Source organism: Bicyclus anynana, chromosome 21 (genome assembly GCF_947172395.1).
Source record: "Bicyclus anynana chromosome 21, ilBicAnyn1.1, whole genome shotgun sequence".
Lineage (NCBI taxonomy): Eukaryota > Metazoa > Arthropoda > Insecta > Lepidoptera > Nymphalidae > Bicyclus > Bicyclus anynana.
Window position 1 is genome coordinate 13,848,936 of NC_069103.1, and position 21,001 is coordinate 13,869,936.

General features: G+C 34.2%; 2 protein-coding genes across 3 annotated transcripts in view; one reads left to right on the plus strand and one right to left on the minus strand.

Annotated features, from left to right (window-relative positions):
• LOC112054716 (kinesin-like protein Klp98A) overlaps window positions 1–7,966 on the plus strand; it is a 49,546-nt gene extending 41,580 nt beyond the window's left edge. The window contains exon 27 of the mRNA XM_052888076.1: window positions 364–7,966. Within this exon, the coding sequence (XP_052744036.1) occupies window positions 364–399 (36 nt within the window). The 3' untranslated portion in view covers window positions 400–7,966. The remainder of the gene's footprint in view (window positions 1–363) is intronic.
• An 855-nt stretch (window positions 7,967–8,821) lies between these two features.
• LOC112054722 (bromodomain adjacent to zinc finger domain protein 1A) overlaps window positions 8,822–21,001 on the minus strand; it is a 28,327-nt gene continuing 16,147 nt past the window's right edge. For both annotated transcript variants that reach the window (XM_024094597.2, XM_024094606.2), the window contains 5 exons: window positions 18,217–18,328; window positions 17,101–17,165; window positions 16,668–16,810; window positions 15,635–15,798; window positions 8,822–15,099 (listed from right to left, as the gene is read on the minus strand). In XM_024094597.2, coding sequence (XP_023950365.2) covers window positions 14,967–15,099; window positions 15,635–15,798; window positions 16,668–16,810; window positions 17,101–17,165; window positions 18,217–18,328 — 617 coding nt within the window. In that variant the 3' untranslated portion in view covers window positions 8,822–14,966. The remainder of the gene's footprint in view (window positions 15,100–15,634; window positions 15,799–16,667; window positions 16,811–17,100; window positions 17,166–18,216; window positions 18,329–21,001) is intronic.

The following is a 21,001-nucleotide window of genomic DNA, read 5'->3' on the forward strand; positions in this document are numbered from 1 at the left end:
AGTAATTATTTATCAAGACCTCAAAACATTTTTTTACCGCCAAACAGCTTAACTGTATCCCGAAATTAATGTAAAGCTAGTAGTAATTTACGGATATTACTCCTTGCATGTCCTGAATAGTGTCATGTGATGAGGCTTTGCACTTCTCATCAGTAGTACATGCGATTTACGATGGCCAAGCAGTTGATATCGCTTTCTCTTTGGTCTTACCACAACTAAACACCTAAAGGGCGATATTTCCGGTTCAGTGCGACCAATAGTCCGACAATATATCGTTTTGTCTTTAGATATGTCGCGGGTCGCATATTAGAACTAAGTGCGTCATCATTTTCAGCAACAATTAAAAAAAATATGTTGTATCAGGGCGTGTTCGAGAGCGGCAAGTGTGGCACGGGATGATGCCGCGCGGAGCTCGTGTCGCGCGCACTGCGCAGGGACGCGCGGCGGCTGGCGCAGCTGCTGCTCGCCGCGCTGATGCTGCTGCTGCGCTGCGCCGCGCTGCTGCTGCTGCTGCTGCTCTACCTCGCCGCCAAGCGGCGCCGGTAGACCCACCAAGTACTGTGCTCAGTGGGAGAGGACATTGCTACATTGTTACAACTGCAAAAAATATGGTCATACATGCTACAACTGCTTAGACGCTGGCGAGTAAGTTGAACCGAAATGGAAGTCATCTGCGCAGGTACAATTGTACTGTTAGACGCATGCCCGAGGTTGCTCCGTACGTTGAAAATGTTAAATAGTTAAAAATTTCGTATGCGATTGTAATGGCGTCAACCTGTTACTATGGATACTCGCAAACACCCGTAAATGTGTTTAGTTCAACTTATACGCCGCGTACTATACTTATCTACGATGGGAATTTATTTGCTAATTATAATGAATTGTTTAATGTAATATAAAGTGACAGATCTACTTAATGGAATAAGTCATTGTCGCTTACATTATCTGAAGGGATTGCATCCGTGGGTGCTCCACTAGTTGCGGGTGCAAACGTTACATATGAACACGATTTATCGGTAAGAAAATCGATTATTGATTTGACGATTTCTACGGTTTTGAAGATTCTCAATGTAGAAGCTCTTATTTTCCTACTCTGCCGAATGACGCTGATGTAGAGTTATGTCTGCGAATCTTTCCAAACCTATTGACGTAACCAGTAACAATTGCAGTTGTTACAAATTTTGGTGCTACTTTTAAAGCGATTGCATATCGTTTATATCAAGGTCATTATTGTCAAATAATCATAAATATAGTCTGCAACTACATATACCGCAAAACAGACGCATACGATAATATATAGGACTTGGTGACGTCACTGTGTCAAGGGATACAATATTGTATTGTAAAAAAAAATAGTTGGATATGTATTCCAAGTCGAAGTCGAAATGTCACAGTAAACTAAACCTAATGCCCTTGGTCTTAAAGACATATGTTATACTGTTAATTTAAATTTTTGTAGTGAATCCTGGCAATAAAAGTATAACTGAAAATGAGCTTTAAAACAAAGTTTATTAGGTTTGTTCCATTTTGACAATATTGTGTTTTATTGAAAACTATTCTTTGATTGCGTACAAATCTCGAAAAATTTGCAACTACAATAGAACTCTGTGTATAATATGACTGTGTATAATAGAACTGTGTGTATATTAGCTTGAGCAGTCTTTGTAGCATATTCATGATTTAGTTGTTATATAGCTTTAAAACTGTATTACAGCTGTAATTTCTATACTCTTAACTATTTATTGGTGTCCCTGTTTATTGCCATGTTTATGGGCTTATTCCAACACAAGACAAACACACACACACACACACAGACACAAAGCTGCTAAACCCTAAGCCAAGTAATATAAAGAGCGTGTATCAATTTGAACAATACTTAGTTTAGCTTAACATCTTGGTAAGTGGGTAAGCAAAGACACACAAATTGAAACAAGAATATCTTATTACATTCATTAAAAAAAACTTTGTAGTAGAAATATATTAAGTAAAGTAGTTTATTTTAAAGAAATAGTAGTATATATTTATCAGTAGAAATATATTTTTAAATGATATACATTCCCCATAAATATATTTTGAGAATCGCTCTGTTGGAAAACGTAAATTCAAAAATCAGAGACTCAATATATGTCGAAATAAAACATCATTTGCTTTTTGTTTATATTTATTTTGAACTTTTCAAAAACCTGAAGAAAATTATAAAAAAGTTAAACGTAGCTGGTAATCGCAGATCTCTGCTACGAATATATCCTAAAGTTATTATATATAGTCGAATTTGAATTATCGTTAGAACTGTTTGATTTTGAATTCAATTCGATATTACTTATTAATGTTATGTTTAAAATGTACGCATTTTTCAATGTGCATGTTATTTTTATTTATATACCTACCTAATTTATATAGTAGGTAAACAAAACTTACTACTACAGTTGGAATTTGAAAAAACAATATTTTTAAATGCATTGGCTGACATACTGATGTGATTTAGTATCTAGATACTAGAGATGCATTGTAACAAATATTGTGGATTACCTACAATTTTTTTTTCAAGTGTTCTTTTGGGTTCTCAAACAATTATTGATGGGATATTCCGATATATATTGACCATATTACTCTTGCCATGTTAAATGAGTTTAAAAGAAAAACCTTAGTAGATTGAAATTGTTGTAACAAAAGTAAACTTTTGGCCTCTCCCAAAAGTATTGGTTTATCAAACGTTATCTAGGTGTAGTGAAGCAGCGATGATCTAGGGTGCCTTTAATATTTAATTATTAAGTCCAATCCAATAATAAAATAAATGTCCAATATACTCATAAATTCGTTTGTAATTTCTATTTCCAAATTTGTTTATCTTTAATTTACAAATTATTATGGACGGTTTTAGCACCTACTTTTAAGCGGGTAGAATACTTTATGTCAGATGACAAATATCACATTTTTGAATAAGCTATCTGTCACCAGAATTTGGTTATACCGACCGTTTGCTTCATCCAGATTGTTATGTTGAAGACCTTTTTGTGTTTCGTTTGTTCGTATATTGGCCATATTACACGACAATGTTTTATATACATATTGGCATATGTAGTATGAGATTATTTATATACGAATAAGACTTTATGAGTATTTTGGCACATATTTCCTAACCAACGGATGTCCTTTACAGAATTCCCTTTTGATTTTACCATTACCATTCCTTTATGACATATCTGACGTAGAGAATAACTAATTTCAGTCATAGATTTTTCAAGCAAATTCATAGTGGCTGTTGGCAAGCATTTTCTTATCTTGAGGCCTACCACAGGATCTGCAAGTTGTACAAAGTCGACATCGAATTTCGTTTTCGAAAACTAAATTAACTTTTACTAAACTATGGACAATATCTCGCTACAGTTAAATGTGTAAGTAAAGCCGAGGTGTGTAGTGCGCACAAGGTTGTTTAAGCAATGTTTAGTGAAGTACTGTGCACGGGTCGATAATGTTATCGATAAATTTATACAAGAAAAAAAAATTCTTTACTATTGCTATATCAACATGTGTAAATAAAGCTGCAGTATACTATACATAAAATATATCCGGCATATTACAGACATATTATAACTATGAAAAATATTATTTATGAATTTCTGCAACGAGATATTGCATAGAGTATATGGTTATTGTTATGCTATGTTTCTAAAAGACATTTATATCTAAGTTATTCTTAGAACCACTACAATATGGGCCTATGTTATATATATAGACTCCATTTGTGGGTATTTTATGTAATGTAGTTTTATTCGAGTATTCCCCTTTTTTTTCGTTAAGGACAATCCTTATTTGAAAGTACCGTTGGAGACAATATTTTTTATAATATGTTTAATTGTCGGTAGGTATCATTTACAGTACGAATCGAAGATGATCTTTACCGACCTTTCTACCAGATGAACATATTTTTTATATCGAATTAAATTATATCAATATATTTCCAATTGGGTTGCGTAAAAAAATAAATCATATCCATGACTAAATTTTCAATGCAATATATAACCCATTGGCAATATATTTATTTACATATTGAATTTGATATAAAAAACTTCTTCCTGTAGACCTTTCGGTGTTATATAAGATCTTGGACTATTAAAGAAATTAAATAAATAACAATACAATAACTAACATTTTTTTAAAAAACTTATTATTTATATTTACCCTTGTTTATTTACATAATATGAATTAAATGAAAATAAACAACTAAAATTTGATCCAATTATTGTGTCCGACTGTACTTTTTACATTTATGCATAATTTTTTCTGATGTAAAATTATCATAGTAAGTAGTGAAGGTGTACATAATAATTATATGTATATATTTTCCTAACAAATATATATATATAAAGCACCCGAGATATATTTACTGGCGGCACGAGCTCCAAAATTTATCAGTATATATAATATATAGATACTGAAAATATTTTTCTTAACATAATATAGTAAAAATTAGATGTAGAATAATTCCACGGGATTTCGTGCAATCAAGGCATCAATTCTTGTAATAAGCCAAGATTACGACGTATTGTTTACGCGTGTACCCAATAAAATAAATCCAACTAAAGAAATTTAACTAAATTAGTAGATATAAATGAGTTACATTTTTTCTTGTTAATATTTAACAAAAATGTTTTTTTTTTTATTCAATTTAACACACTCGTGATTGAAGTAAAAGCATAAATCTATTGCTGGTATATTTGTTATTGTATTGTACATGTAATTAACCGACTTCCAAAAAGGAGGAGGTTCTACGTTCGGCTGTATGTATGTTTGTATGTAAAAAAAAATAATAGATTCTAGTTTGAAATACTAATTTTACTAATACGACGCCTATAACTTATCTGTAAAATGTAAGCTATTGTTTAGCTCAGATTGATTTGTAAAATAAATCTATTTTTGTCACATGAATGACACAAAGAAGATTTTGTGATTGTCACCGATAAGTCGGGCATAGGCCTGTGATATAGGAAACTCGACACAGAAGCAGGTTTTTCTACTAAGGAAATCCTCTGCAAGGTTTCTCGATTTTGTGCAATGTTTTTAAAATAACTTAACGCATTTTAGTCTTAAGGAATTTGTTCTTTTCACACTAATAGTGATTGAAATTTTTTCCAGAACTAAATTCAATTGAAGTTTAGTGCTGAATTTTTAAATAAGTTTGATCAATGATCCATCAACATATTCATTACTTCAAGGACACATGAGTTTATAGACTAGCTGTTACTGCAGCCTAAAATATTATGCAGCAATTTGTTAACATTATCGATTTTTTAATATATGATTTTTATACTCATCTCTAAAGTATCAAATTATCGACAATGCACAAGAACAAGCCTAGCGTTAAAATAGAGGTTCAATGGCGTGACATTTTTATAAATTGATTGAACAATTTAAAATGCACTGAACTTCTAAAGTTATAAAAGTTACTCTAGTTCTGGTAAAAATGTCAAAAATATCACGCCTAATGCACATTACTTTCCACGCTAAATTGACAGGTCACAACACTACTTTGACATCTGTCAATTTGACTTAGTTATTGTACAACCAATTTGTTACAAATAACGATTTATTAATTTAGAAAATTTATAAGCCTCTTGTGTTTTAGTATTGGATTAAGATAACAAGGGTTGTGAATTATTTGTTCTAACACTTATAGCGGGCACAAAGCTATTGTTTTTTCTATTTGACACTTGGATAGATAATATCAAATGGCAACACCGGTAATTTCTTTTTTTTATTATTTTTGAAGTTCAAGTGATTTTTACTAAAACTATTTTCGATTTAGAAATTAAAATATTATTGTGTTATGTTATGTGTTAACGATTTTTTAATTATATGTTTTGACAATACTCCAAAATTTTACACGTATGTACAAAATGTGCTATAACATTGTAAATAGTAGATAGTGAATAACCCCCGTGTATTGTGATACTGACAGGGTCACATAGAAATAGTTAGTTTAACTTATAAGGAGAATGTTTTTTTTTTGTTTCCAATTGTCTGAATGAAACAAATTGTTCTCAAACCATAGACAAACGATAGACTATGGTATGTCTATTACTTAGTTCAAATAGTATAAATAATTTTGTTTAGTACAAATTTAATAATGCACATATTTATTTATTAGATCTCTGTATGGTGGTCAAAGTGAAATGTGTCTTTTGTATTTTTAATTAAATTATATACAAGTCCCTAAAATCAATCAAAAATAGTGTTATTTTTTTAAACATTGTAAAAAGGACAACACTACGTATTCTGTGAATGTAGTTAAGGACTTGTGTGTATATTTATCACACCATTTTATGTATGGAACACCAAATTATAAAAATAGTTTAAGATAATGATTTTTTATAAACTGAATTATTATTTATTTTCTTTCTATAATGTAATTAATAAATATTATAAATGAAATGTCCACTAAATTAATGGACAATATTTACGGCCTTTTGTATCTAGTAATATTCTTCTAATAAAACAAATTTATTACAACTCTAAATGTGTTCTTTAAAACAAATGAATAGTGATCTAATTATTTTCTGAAAAGTAGGAATAAGGGAAATAAAAAACAATATAGGTAAATTAAAAAATAAATTTTCAATGCTGGTATCATTATATTATAGGTTCTAAATAAAAAGTATAGTGTTTTACAGATAGCATGATTCGGTGAATTTCGTTTCACTATTGAAACTTTGCCGCGGTTCACGATAAAAGTACGAATTATGAACGTCATAAGGCAAATGTCACCGTACCCATGCTATTTGAAAAACACTTTAGTAATATAAACGGCCTTGTTAATCAATTATTATTCAACGGTGGTGTTGTAAAGTTTAATCGTAAAGTCTAAACAAATAGATGTACTTACTCTCATTAAAATTATTTATGTGGTTATATTGAAATTGGTATTAAAATGTCAAAAAATGTGTTTTTACTCTGGGGCGTTTGAAACACAAGAGGTACAATAACCGAACTTGTTTTTCAAAAGTTATAAATATTGTTAATTTAAAAAATAGAAATGGACGTTTAAATACTTACACTGGTATTACCAAAATTTCTAGGATGATTTGAGTAAAAGGAGAAAATTCTTGATTTTGGTAGCTAACTGAGTTACCAGGAAATGATAATTACAGAGCGTCGGAACGATATAATGAACGCAATTTGTAGGACAATTTGGCTGTTAATTTGTATAACTATTAATTAATCAACAGTAAAAAAACAGCTGGTTAGTAGCAACTTTTAATAACCATGTTTACAATACAAGTTGGGGGAGGGTAGAGTAACAAAAGCTACTTACGAAAAATAAGCTTGTTAGTAATCAGGTGAACAAAATATTCTATGGATCCCTGACTATAAGACATATTTGAATGAAATGCAGCGCGCAAACAAAAAAATAAATAGACAGAAAGCGTCTTTCACTCCATGCCAATCTCTGAAAAAAAAAAAGGTATGCTCTGTTAAAAAAAAGACAAGGCGATTCGTATAAATATTGGTTTTTTTTTGTTGTGTTTTAAACGCCCTTCAGTGCTGTTACAGTATCGAAATGCATTATATTCTACGATGTTTGTACCTTTACTCTAACTAAATCTTTGTAATCAATGTTATTTAATTGTAAATATGTAAACGGCATATGTTTGTAGTAATTAACTTAATTAAAAGACCTTTTTGAGAAATGTCTAATTGCCGTTTGCGTATAATAAATAATAATTTGTCAGTAAATTGCTTGTAATTGTATGTTTTATTTGAATAACAATACTATTAAGCAACTGATTGAAGATTAACAGATTGAATTAACTGTAAGATTTATTGAGAGTAAGACAAATTTAACATAAATATTGTTGTTTCCCGAAATGAAAAAAAAAATGGTACTATTAATATTTAAATTGTTAACTGGCATAATATGATAAATTATTAGTTTTGTTAAGACCAATAAAATGAGCAATGTTTATAAGCCAGTCTTTTATTACATACCTCCAAATCTTTTATGTGACATTGGACATTGCGTTGTATTTGTTCGTTTTACATATGGAAATTAGCGGACTTTTTGCGCTAAGAGTTATGTTTGTATGATCTACCCATGGGGTCCAACCTCTCGGTTTTAATACGGATTCTTAACCGATGAACCACGATCTTAGACCTACCCCGATATTAAAATATTTGACTCTAATAATGATAAGGACTGGGATCGACGTCTTAACGTATATAATGGGGGAGTAACACCACAAACTTTTCAACCCCGGACTGAGAATCCCATTAAACACAGGATTTTATGGTTCCAAGCGACATCAGCAAACGTTACATACATGAGGAGAAAAATCTATACCTACTAATATTATAAAGCTTCAATAGCTCAGCGGTAAGAGCGGTCGGACTCATCACCGAGGGGTGGTGGTTCGATCCCCGCCCCGTTGGTCTATTGTCGTACCCACTCCTAGCACAGTCTTTCCCGACTAGTTACGAGGGGTATGGGAATATTGGTCATATTATAAAAAATATGGCAAATATTCTTTTTAAAAAAAAAAAGCTGAAGAGTTTGAATGCGCTAATCTCAGGAACTACTAGTCCAATTTGAAAAATTGTTAAATTCAGTGTTAGATAGCCCATTTATCGAGGAAGGCTATATATTATCCCCCTATTCCTACGGTAACAGGAACCACGCATGTGAATCCGCGCGGCGTAGGCTAGTAAAAAGTAAAAAGCGGCCTAGCTTGTTGATCATGACAAAGCTTTCAAGTTATCGCAGACTTGATTTTCCTCTCAAGCTAAGCTGCATAAATAAGGTGTATTAGAAAAATTAAACAACATGTTGTTTCTGGTGACTTTATTGCAAATACATAAATTATAAACCTTACAAATTACAATAAATAAATAATAATAATAATTGCAGACAAAAAATTAATACCTGAAATTGACAACAGTGCTCTAACTACGCTCCTATAGGAATGCTCTTTGATTTACAAAAAAAAAATATTCAAAGATTTCTATCGAAGATATGTCTTGAACAATATTCCAATATAGCAAAGCGAATTATATAGGTAACAACTATTTCACATCAAATAACAAGTAAAGAATTATCTATACTAATATTATAAAGCTGAAGAATTTGTTTGATTGAACGCGCCAATTGATCGAGGAAGGCTATAGGCTATATTTTATCCCCGTTTTCTTACGGGAACGGGAACCACGCGGCGTTAGCTAGTAAATAATATACAGCTCGTGCGGATCAACTTGATACTTGGCTCGAATGATGTTTGTAGGTACTGTTTGTGTTTGGTAGCCAGCCGTCAAGTTAATGCGCACGAGTTATAACAATAGTATCTATCTAACATCTGTGCATGCAAGAAACAGGTCCTTCAGCACGCCTTACTTGTGCCAGTCTCTGTAAAATCGCTGGCAACCCTTTAGATGGGAAAATAGTAATGCTTCTAGAGTTAGGTACCTAGTACTTCTACAGACAAAGAAAAAATTCACAGAAGTTTTCTACTATTAGCATTTGTATAACTTTTTTTCTTTATTTTACAAGTTAGCCCTTGACTACAATATCACCTGATGGTAAGTGATGATGCATTCTAAGATGGAAGCGGACTAACTTGTTAGGAGGCTGAAAATCCACTTTCCTTTCGGTTTCTACACGACACCGTACCGGAACGCTAAATCGCTTGGCGGTACGTCTTTGTCGGTAGGGTAGTATTTATCCGGCCGCAACCTCCCACTAGCCAGACCTGGACCAACTAAGAAAACCTCAATCGGCCCAGCCGGGGATCGAACCCAGGACCTCCGTCTTGTAAATCCACCGCGCATACCACTCAAGTGTTTACACATACACAATATCAAATCACAAACAAGCATTTTTATTTTTGTCAAAACATTACGTTATTTTTAACAATTGTCTGTCTTTCTTTCTCTGTAGAAGAGGTTATGGGCCAACATATAGGCCTGTTCCTGAAAAAATTGATGGTTCCCGCGGGATTCGTGAAATAATTAAATTCACGTGGACGAAGTACTTTTAACATAATGATTAACAACTAGATTGTCAAAGCATATGGTATAAATATGAAAATATAGTATTTCTTTTATGCATATCCACGATAGAAATAATTGAATGTAACATTTTTTTTCACGGATTAAACGTCAATTAAATAATAATAAATGATTATAATCATAACAACAATTTTATTGTTCAAAAAATGCTTTCATGCTGTTCACAATATATAAGAATATCAATGGTTTTGTAAGTTCACAGAAGCTCCAAAGTTTGTTACTAATATCAATTTAGCCTTAAATCTCAGATTCCTTTCTCTTCTCCGGCGAGACTAATAGGGATGATGACAGTTTTTTAAATTGTATATAAATTAAGAGTATGCCAATAGTAAAGCAATTTTGTAAAAGTAACAAGGTATCTGCGATCATTACTTTCGGGGCTACAGGGATTTAAAGGGTCAGATTTGCGGCGCTGCCGCGGATCCCTGAGAAACGCCCCATACAAAATGGTACGAACTTATGACGTAGGCAATAATGATCGATAGATTTGTATGGGCGTTCAAATAAAAATTACTAATATCTTTGTTATTTCCGCGTTTATGTTTATAGTTCCTGTATTAAAAAATGTCACATTTAATGTAAGGAAGCTAAAACTGTATGAATTTTCATCTAATTACGATAAAATATTTTAATAGATTTTGAAATTCAGCAAATATTCAGTCAATCTTTGCTTTTTATGTATAAATTAGTTAACATTGACCTTATTTACCCGAATGTATCATAAAAATCAATATATTCAAACCTAGTCATCATCCCCATTGTTCTAGAGTAAGTACCTGTGACTCTTACTTTTAATTATACTATATTAGTTGTAAAATACAAATGGTCTGAAGTCTGCACTTTGAATATAACCTTTGTTAACTTACAACTCCATCGATTAATAAAATAAAACATATAAAGCGACTTATGGTCCGTTTATATCTACAGACACAGTGCGTCACAGACAAGTAGCGTAGCAGACATCTATCTCTGTTCACACTGCCCAGCAGGTAAAGTCATTTTCATGAAAGAAGTCCCACAGACGCGACACTAATGTCTTAATGGCGCTAATTGTCATTTGCTAATGGCGGTATTATTGTCATTTGTGTAAGGCGCTGTCAATTTTATTTCAGACATGAACCGCAGACAAAATATTCTTTCCGCGAATACTGGCCGGGCGCGGCCCGTGTCTGTCAACGTCTGCGCGGCCGAGTTACGATAGATACGTTAATAAACACTGTATAGAAGAATATTATTTTGTCTGCCACGGCACGTGTCTGGCACGCTTAATGTCTGTAGATATAAACGGACCTTTAAACGTTAAACAAAAACAAAAATAACAAATAAATCAGAACTAAATGAGCCAAATAGATCACATTTCACGATGGAATTAGTACTAACTATATTGAGCTGTTATTACCCCTAAAGATTCTTTGTCAAGAGTGCGGCTACAACACAATCCCAAAACTTTTCGATCCAATTCTGGAGTTAATATGGTCGGTTCAATATTGGCAATTATGAGGTTTGCCAAATGTCTACAAAGTATACAAAATCAACCAATAGTTGATACTTCCGATAAGCAAATTGTGACAGCAATAAATTATATTATAATTTTAATCACTAGTAAGAGTGTAAAACTAGCTTTACAGAATAATGTATGGATAAAAACCACCAAGATCAACACTTGTTCCATATTAGTCCCGCTTGTGGGTAATGATTAATAAACAGGGCTAAAAGGGAAGGATTCACAAGTTTATGACACCGCGCTTTTAGTGGTAATAACATCTCAATGTGAATTACAATCTAAATTCTTATAACCTAGGAATTGTCATCTCGCAACATCGCCTGGTCGTCCACGGTACAATGAACATGTAAAAAATGCAATATAAACTAGATTTATTGGATACCTAACAACGCAATCGGCCCGCCGATGAAAGAGTGGGAGGTGATTGGTGCATTTTGTCTCGCTCAACTTGTAGATTTTATCAAGAGACAAAACGAGACAGTCATATGGACGCGCTACATATGTTCAGTCAAATTGAATTTTAATTTCTAATGAATCACCGCAAGCATTAACCTAATCTACCAATATACAAGTCTATCATACTAATCATAGAATGAAAGCCTGCGATGGACAGATATACCACATTTTCTAAAGGCTGAATGTTTGTCAACCTTTGCTCCTACCATAGGTAAGTATGGTAGCCAATTACAGAGTTTGAATCGAGGCTTGGAATAGCAGGTTTTAAAGCTCCAGCAGGTCAATTCACTAACTTTGACATTAATTAGGGGACATATACGAAATTTAACAACTATATTACAGCCTGTCTTGATGGGTACTGTTTACCAACAAAGTAATAAGAAATGAAAATAGAAAATGCATGTCATTTCATAACTTATTTATTTTCAACTATGTATGGTTTGTTTATAAAATATATTAACCATATTTAATTGTTCTAAGCTTATTAATCAAATTTATTCGATAGTAAGAGATGATGCAGTCTAAGATGGAAGCGGGCTAATTTAACCCCTTTTAGTTTCTACACGACATCGTACCGGAACACTAAATCGCTTAGCGGTACGTCTTTGTCGGTAGGGTGGTAACTAACCGCGGCCGAAGCCTCCCAACAGCCAGACATGGACCAATTAAGAAAATCTCAATCGGCCCAGCCGGGGATCGAACCCAGGACCTGCATCTTGTAAATCCACCGCGCATACCACTGCGCCAATGAGGCCGTCAAATTTTTTTTTTTTTAATAAATATAATATTTTTTTGTTTCTTGTCTACAAGTAAGTCCATGACTACAAACTCATCTGATGGTAAGTGATGATGCAATCTAAGATGAAATAACATATTGACTTACCACACTTTTAAGGTAACATATGCTGACAAACTTGCAGACTTTATAAAAAGAGGTATGTCTGACAATTGCAGACCATCATGAACTATTTAAACAAACATTTTGTTCTTTGTTGTTGTTGAATTATAAAATGTATGGCAACATTTTAATTGACGCCAATTCACGAAGACGAGAGTACAACATATTTATAATGAAATAAATAAGCAGTGGCGTGCATCGGTTGTGGCCAGGGTAAGCACGTGGTGATAACATGCGACCAACGATAATATCTGGTAAATAGACAAATTTCAACCAACAGCGGCTCATCCGGAAATACCCCTATCTTTTAAAGCCATTGGACGACATTTTGTCTATTTCTCTTTGTCACTGGTCGCATGTTGGTACTACAGGTCAGTTAAATGACAAAATCATCAATAATAAACGTTGACCTCTTATAATAAAAGGATGCACAATCATGTAGAAATATTCACTTAGAAACTGGCCTTTAGATTATTGGTAAAGAAAATTATACCTAAAAGCCTTTAATTACAGTCTAATACTCAATAAAATCCTAAATTCAAAGCAAAATCAACCTTAAGGATTGAGTTTAAGGTTGAATTTGCAAATACCATTACTTGAATTGAGTGCCAAGAAGTTGTGTTTGGCACGCATTGAGTGGGGACGTTTTTTGGTCGCTGATTGTGCATCCACTTTTTAATAGGAGATCGATGATAATAACCATTGTCAAGGGTAAGCATTAATTTAAATATTTTGAATGTAAAGTTCACTTAAAAGTGATAGAATATTTTTCTTGTAGATTCTTTTTTAGTTTTTAATACAAATATCGCCCGCCTAATTGAGTATTACAACTTTTTCTATGTTAAACAGTTCTTTCATCCCTTTCCATGAGGCACATTGTGAAAAGGACAGATAGCTGTACCTTGACATCTGTCAATGGAATTTAAGCATTTGTTTACATCGTAATTGACTGAAAATACTATTAATTTTATATGTTACATACAATATTTTGTAAAACACAATTGAAAGCCCACTAACACCAAATGGCTTGTACACAGTTTCACACATGCACTAAAATTAATTAAGGTTTACATACATTATTCACAATTATGAACCGAATGGTGATTTATGATAAGATTTCTACGCGGTGCGCTATTCATAATGCACAAAAAAAAAATAAAAAAAAAAACAAAAATTGTGTCAAACACTTCGAGTGCTTCATCATTTAGAAGTTCGCTTTAGTGATTTCTCATTAAACAAATTTATTAAACGAATCACGTTTACTACATTTTAAACAGTCAGGCATACAATAAAAACGAATCGGATCAATAATAATTTATTATGAAACACGGCTAAAACTTACATTATACGTCATACTATGCCTGTTGCAGTTTACGCAATGTATACGAGGCCATTAATCATGAGCTGGTTCTCGCAACGACACAGCCGTGTTTCATAATAAAATAATATTCACGATGGTTCTAAAAAAAATTAGAATCGTATTAAGTTACGATTGAATATTTTTAACATAAAAAATCAACTGACTTCAAAGATGTAGTTTAATTATTTTGATTTTAACATAAAACTATTATAAATCGAATTTCATGATAATGAAATGGGCTTAATCTGGAAGCATACTCTTTCAAATAAAAAGAAAATTCAAAATTGTTTAATAAATGACAAAGATATGAGGTAACAAAAAATTAAAAAAAAAAAACATACGCGTCCAATTAAGAAGCTCCTCCTTTTTAAGTCGGTTAATAAACAACGATTCGCTAACGTGTGAACTGTCCATATCACTAGTATAGTTTCGGCGCGTGCTCAGTAGAGCACGTAGTCACCGTAACGCATCACTGGTGTAGTCTCGGCGCGTGCTCAGTAGAGCAAGTAGTCGCCGTAACGCATCACTGGTGTAGTCTCGGCGCGTGCTCAGTAAAGCACGTAGTAGTCACCGTAACGCATCACTGGTGTAGTCTCGGCGCGTGCTCAGTAGAGCAAGTAGTCGCCGTAACGCATCACTGGTGTAGTTTCGGCGCGTGCTCAGTAGAGCACGTAGTCGCCGTAGCGCGGCGGTCAGTTGTGCTTGGCGCGCTTGCGCGGGGGGTCGTCCTCCTCCGCACCCTCCTCGGTGCTGGAGGCGGGCAGCGCGGGCAGGGAGAGCTCGGCGCACCGCTTGTTGACGTACTTCTCCAGCCGCAAGCCCGCCCTGCGAGGTGATACAGCTTAGTGTTGTGGACTTGGCGACTGGGTTCATGATATTGACACTAGCATGGCTCGTGAAATTAATACTGTCTTGACGACTGGGTCGATGTCATTGGTACTAACTTGGGGGACTGGGTTCGTGACATTGATACTGTCTTGGTAACTGGGTCTATGTCAATGATACTGTCTTGATGACTCGGTCTGTGTCATTGATATTGTCTTGTTGACTAGGTCTGTGTCATTGATACTGTCTTGGCGACTGGGTCTATGTCATTGATATTGTCTTGGTGACTAGGTCTGTGTCATTCGTACTAACTCGTGAGTGTATTCTTGACATTGATACTGTCTTGGTGACTGGGTCTGTGTCATTGATACTGTCTTGGCGACTAGGTCTATTTCATGGGTACTAACACGACTACTGGGTTCGCGACATTGATACTGTCTTGGTGACTGGGTCTATGTCATTGACACTAACTTGGCGACTGGGTCTATGTCATTGATACAAACTTGGGGACTGGGTTCGTGACATTGATACTAACTTGGCGACCGGGTGCGTGTCCTTGTTGTAGTTGTAGCAGTTGGTGAACACGAGCGCCACGTCGGCCAGCAGCGCCGCGTCGCTGTCGTACTGTTCACTCTCCAACTTGGCCTTGATCGTGGACAAGTCCATGGGCTGCTCAATCACTTCCAAATAATCCGGAACCTGGGAATAGTAAACAACTACTAAAAATGGCTATGTGGTTAGTCTGTACGCCGAAGAAGTAGGTGCGAGAGGATTACCAGCAAAATCTCTCTAGAACTGCAGCAAGTTCTATATTAGAATGAGTATCTAAAGCTACTCTAATACAGACAGAATTGTCTAGACAGAGAGAACAACACGAGTGGAGAAGGGGGGTGTTAATCGATTATCACGGTATTCCTTAACCCTACATCCATTGGTCACAAGTCCGGGACTTTGCTCGGTGTTATCTCTCAGCCACGCGATGGAGCCGGCATATGCAAATGGATTCTTAGGAATCCATGGATTTCTAAGATATTCGTCTCTCATATATTGAGAACTAACGGCTTCATTGCTCCAATAAATTACATTATATAGAGGCGACCTAAGCAATTGACGAATAAAACTGCGAAATAGAATAAAATAACCTATTCTAGTCAAACCACAGAACAAAGACATAACAGATCAGTGTTTAGGTGAAAGCACAGAGTAACCAGAGTGAGTCTTAACAAACTGCGTGCTGAAGCCGGTGAAACCCATAAAAAAAAAATCACGCGTCTCCTTGACATCCGCATATACAAACAATCAACAATTACGTAAATTAATATAATAATCAATAATAACCAATAAAAAATGCTCCATCTTATGAATTTTGAGAACAGTTTTTCAAAACATAAGACGCCATTTTTCTTCAATAAAATTGAAAGTTACTGGTGCGACGGTTCATGTCGTACTGACTCGAGAATGTATTACTTTTTGAATTTTGTATTTGTGACGGGTACGACACCGTCGTGTTCCGTACGCTCCATATCTATATTATTGATTGATCTGTGGGTGAAAGTGTCCAAGGTCACCTGGTCGAGTGGCACGGGCTCGTAGAAGGGCCAGCTGTCCCGGTGCTTCATGGTGTCCCTCAGCAGCTGAGCCAGCGCCTCTGTGTGCAGCACCTCCTCGGCCATTTCTCTCCTCCCGCGCTTCTTGCCCGTTCTGGTTTCTTCTGTAACAGTAAACATAAGCCAGATTCAATAAAACAGACACAATCAATTAAACAGCAAATTGTAGACAGAGGTCAATAGATTTATAATTGGCGTGACTTCTCTGTTAGGCGGATAGAAAAAAAGTAAGTAGTTAATTTTTAAAAAAGCTGTCGAATTCTGACAATAGTTATCACCATATTATACTAACATTCCAATTTTACACTAGATCATACACACACATTAAAATACTAGGGTAAGGTTGCCTACATGATAAATGTTATAAGTACCCGCAATGGATATTACAACTCACCGTGCACTCCATTTGTGAGTGATTTTGATCTTCTTGTTGTACTGCCATTTAACACTTCTTTTGATCTGAAAACAAAAATGAAAATTCCCTTAGCAAAAGTTTCTTTTATGCATATTACACGCTATTCAGTATTAAAAAAATCTTTTTATGAAAATATTTTAACCGACTTCAAAATCACAAAAATAAACTAAAAAGCGAAAAATAACATCATATTTCTGATCACTTTGAAGGCGATGCCAAGCCAGTAACGTTTTAATTAAAATCGTTTATAAAAGTACCACAGGAAAGAAATGTCTTTACATCCTAATATGATTTAATCGGCTTTAGTTAACGCATCACTGTATTGGCACCACCTTCACAGTGATTAGAAGGTGTTAGTCCGCTTAGTTAGTACCTCTTTCAAGAAAGAGGTCACGTTTATTCTACCCATATCTCCGACGGTTTCTATCGTATCGGAACTCTAAATCGCTTGCCGGTAGTAACTAAGCGCGGCTGACGTTTACCACCACACCAGACCTGAGCCAATTTAGAAAATATAAAATTCTAACCTAAGCCAAGTTGGAGATCGAACTTAAGCCTACTTATTTATTATTTATTATCAACTGTGACTGTGACGACCAGAGAGGTTGTCAAAATAATATAAAATGAGGCAGTTATGTACACTCTATTGTCTCAGATTTAATTGAAATGTTCATAAAGGAGATGGTTCATTATAGGTCCACTTATCATTAAAATTTAAAATAAAAGGATTTTATTAAAATGTTTATTAAAGTGAATAAATCTAACTAAATAAAAGAAATAAATAAAATAAAAACCCAAGTTTTTGAGTTATATCAAGATGGCTTTATAGCAACTATGACATGACAATTCACAGCAAACGTCAAATCGATTACTGCATTGAAAACGTCATTTATCCGCCATTATTATTTCAATAAAATTAAAGTAAATTCGTAGATTTGTATAATCAAAAATAGTTAAAAAAAAATATCTTCTTTTATTTCCGCCAGGGTACAATGACTGATCCTGGGCTCCATACAATTTTGGACCATCTCGTTTGTACGTAAGAGTTGTTCTTGGTTGCTGTGACGTACAGACGGACAGAAAGTTACCACTCACTTGCGTCCCTTGTTCGCCGTCCCGTTGAGCATCGGCGACGGCTCCTTGCTGCCGCGCGCCTTCCTGCCCTTCAGCGACACCAGCGTCGAGTTGTACTCGCTGTCTTCTGAATCTGTTCAACAATCGCGCATTTAGTAGTAGTAAGCTTTTTGTGACAGACAGATTAAAGTTAAAGTCAAAATTCATTTCAGGTAATGTTATTAAATTAACATTTATTAGACTAACATTCAAGACCACAGTAAAAATGTGAATAAATATTATGACCTAACAAATTAACTAACTAAAAATGGCTATGTAATTAGTCTGTAGATATGCTGTAGAAGTAGGTGGTAATCTCTCTATAAATTGCTTAAAGACCTTGACCTCTCTAGAAGTGCAGCTAGTTCTATATTAGAACGAGTATCCAAAGCTGCTCTAATAGGATCTTACCAAATTTGGCTAGGCAGGGAGAACAACACGAGCAGAGAACGGGGAGTGTTGACCGATCGTCAAGGAATTCCTTAACCCTACATCCAATGGTCACAAGTCTTGGACTTTTCTTGGAGTTTTCTCTCTATCACGCGATGGATTCGGCATTGCTAAGCTAATTGTCTCATGGTGATAATATGTCGAAAATCACACTAACATTATAAAGGCGAAAGTTTGTGTGCGTGTAAATATGTCTGTACCTCATTTACACTGCGGCTGATAAGCCGATTAGTCTGTAATTTGGAATGAAAATGGATTTAAATCTGGATTAACATAGGGTAGGCAATAAAAATCCACGTGGGATTTGTGATAGACAGAATTTCACAAGAAACAAGTCGCGAGCGTCCGCTAGTTTATAAAAACTTCCTCGTAAATAAAGTTACGAGGGTTCTAAACGCACAACAAACCTAAGGTTTTTTATTTATTACCATTTCCTTTGGATCATTTGGGAAAGTAATGTCATCATACTTATTGGTGTTTAAATGGTATGCAAATGAAAAAATATAGACAAAAGATGGGCTAATGATCTGAAATAAAGACAAAATGCACTCAAAATTACTGCAGTTTATTTACAAAAGACAGTCAGAAACACACACATAAATTGTAATTAAATTCATGTTTCTGTCAGTTCTGTTTAGTTAAAAGCAGAATGAGATAAGAAAGTGGGAAAAGAGTCATAAATACAACAGAGAAACATTCACAACATACAGTTTTATCACAAATGAGTGAGACCATAAGGTTTGAACAGAAGCTAAACTGAAAACATTCTTCAATACAATGGAAAAAAATATAAGGAATGATAGGGATGAGAGATTTAATGAAAATTGAGCAAAAACATATTTGTAAAATTCTTTCAAAAATATGTATGACTTTAAATGAAAACAAACAATCATACATACAATGGGTGATAATATACATTGGCAATAGTCTGAAACCTTAAAATAATGTATATTTTTAAGGTTCATGAAAAGTTAGTTATAGAACTTATTAATAGAAGACTGGAAAAATACATCGCAGTTATAAGAACAGCATTATATGAGAAACAAGCGGTCAGCCATACAATGGGTACACCAAGTGAGTAATGGTCTAAAATAAACACAAAAAAACCCTAAAAATAATGTCACAGCTTATGAAAAATAAAAATTAGCCATAAAACTTTTTAATAGAATACTGAAAAGACACGTAGCAATTCATAGATAAGCAGTATCAGATGAGAATTAAACAATTAGCCATGAAATGGGTTACCAACACCAAATGGGTAATGGTCTAAAATAAACCCAAAATAACCTTGATTACAATAGTTCATGAAAAGTAAGTTATACAACTTAATAATAGAATACTGGAAAGACAAATCACAGTTACACGAGGAGCATTAGATGAGAACCAAGAGACCAGCCATACACTGGGTGATAACACAAGATGGATAAATGGTCTTAAATAAACCTAAAATAACTTTTAAAATAATGTAGCAGCTTATGAAGAGTTAGTTTGAAATCTTATAAATAAGACGGAAAGCAGTATTAGATGAGAACCAAGCGATCAGTCATACAATGAGTGATAACACGAAGTGGATAATGATCTGAAATAAAGTCAAAATAACCTTGTTAGTTTGGAAACTTATTAATGAGACGGAAAGCAGTATTAGATGAAAACCAAGCGATCAGTCATACAATGAGTGATAACACCAAGTGGATAATGATCTGAAATAAAGTCAAAATAACCTTGTTAGTTTGGAAACTTATTAATGAGACGGAAAGCAGTATTAGATGAAAACCAAGCGATCAGTCATACAATGAGTGATAACACCAAGTGGATAATGATCTGAAATAAAGCCAAAATAACCTTGATGACAATGTAACAGTTCATGAAAAAATAGTTATAGAAGTATTAATAGAATACTGGAAAGTCAAATCACAGTTACACGAGCAGCATTCGATGAGAACCAAGAGACCAGCCATACAATGGATGATAACACAAAATGGTTAAATGGTCTTAAATAAACCCAAAATAACCTTTAAAATAATGTAGCAGCTTGTGAAAAGTTAGTTTGGAAACTTATTAATAAGACGGAAAGCAGTATTAGATGAGAACCAAGCGATCAGCCATACAATGAGTGATAACACCAAGTGGATAATGATCTGAAATAAAGCCAAAATAACCTTGATGACAATGTAACAGTTCATGAAAAGTTAGTCATAGATTTTATTAATAGAATACTGGAAAGACAAAACACAGTTACACGAGCAGAATTAGATGAGAACCAAGCGACCAGCCATAGAATGAGTAAAAACACAAAGTGAGTAATGGTCTGAAATAA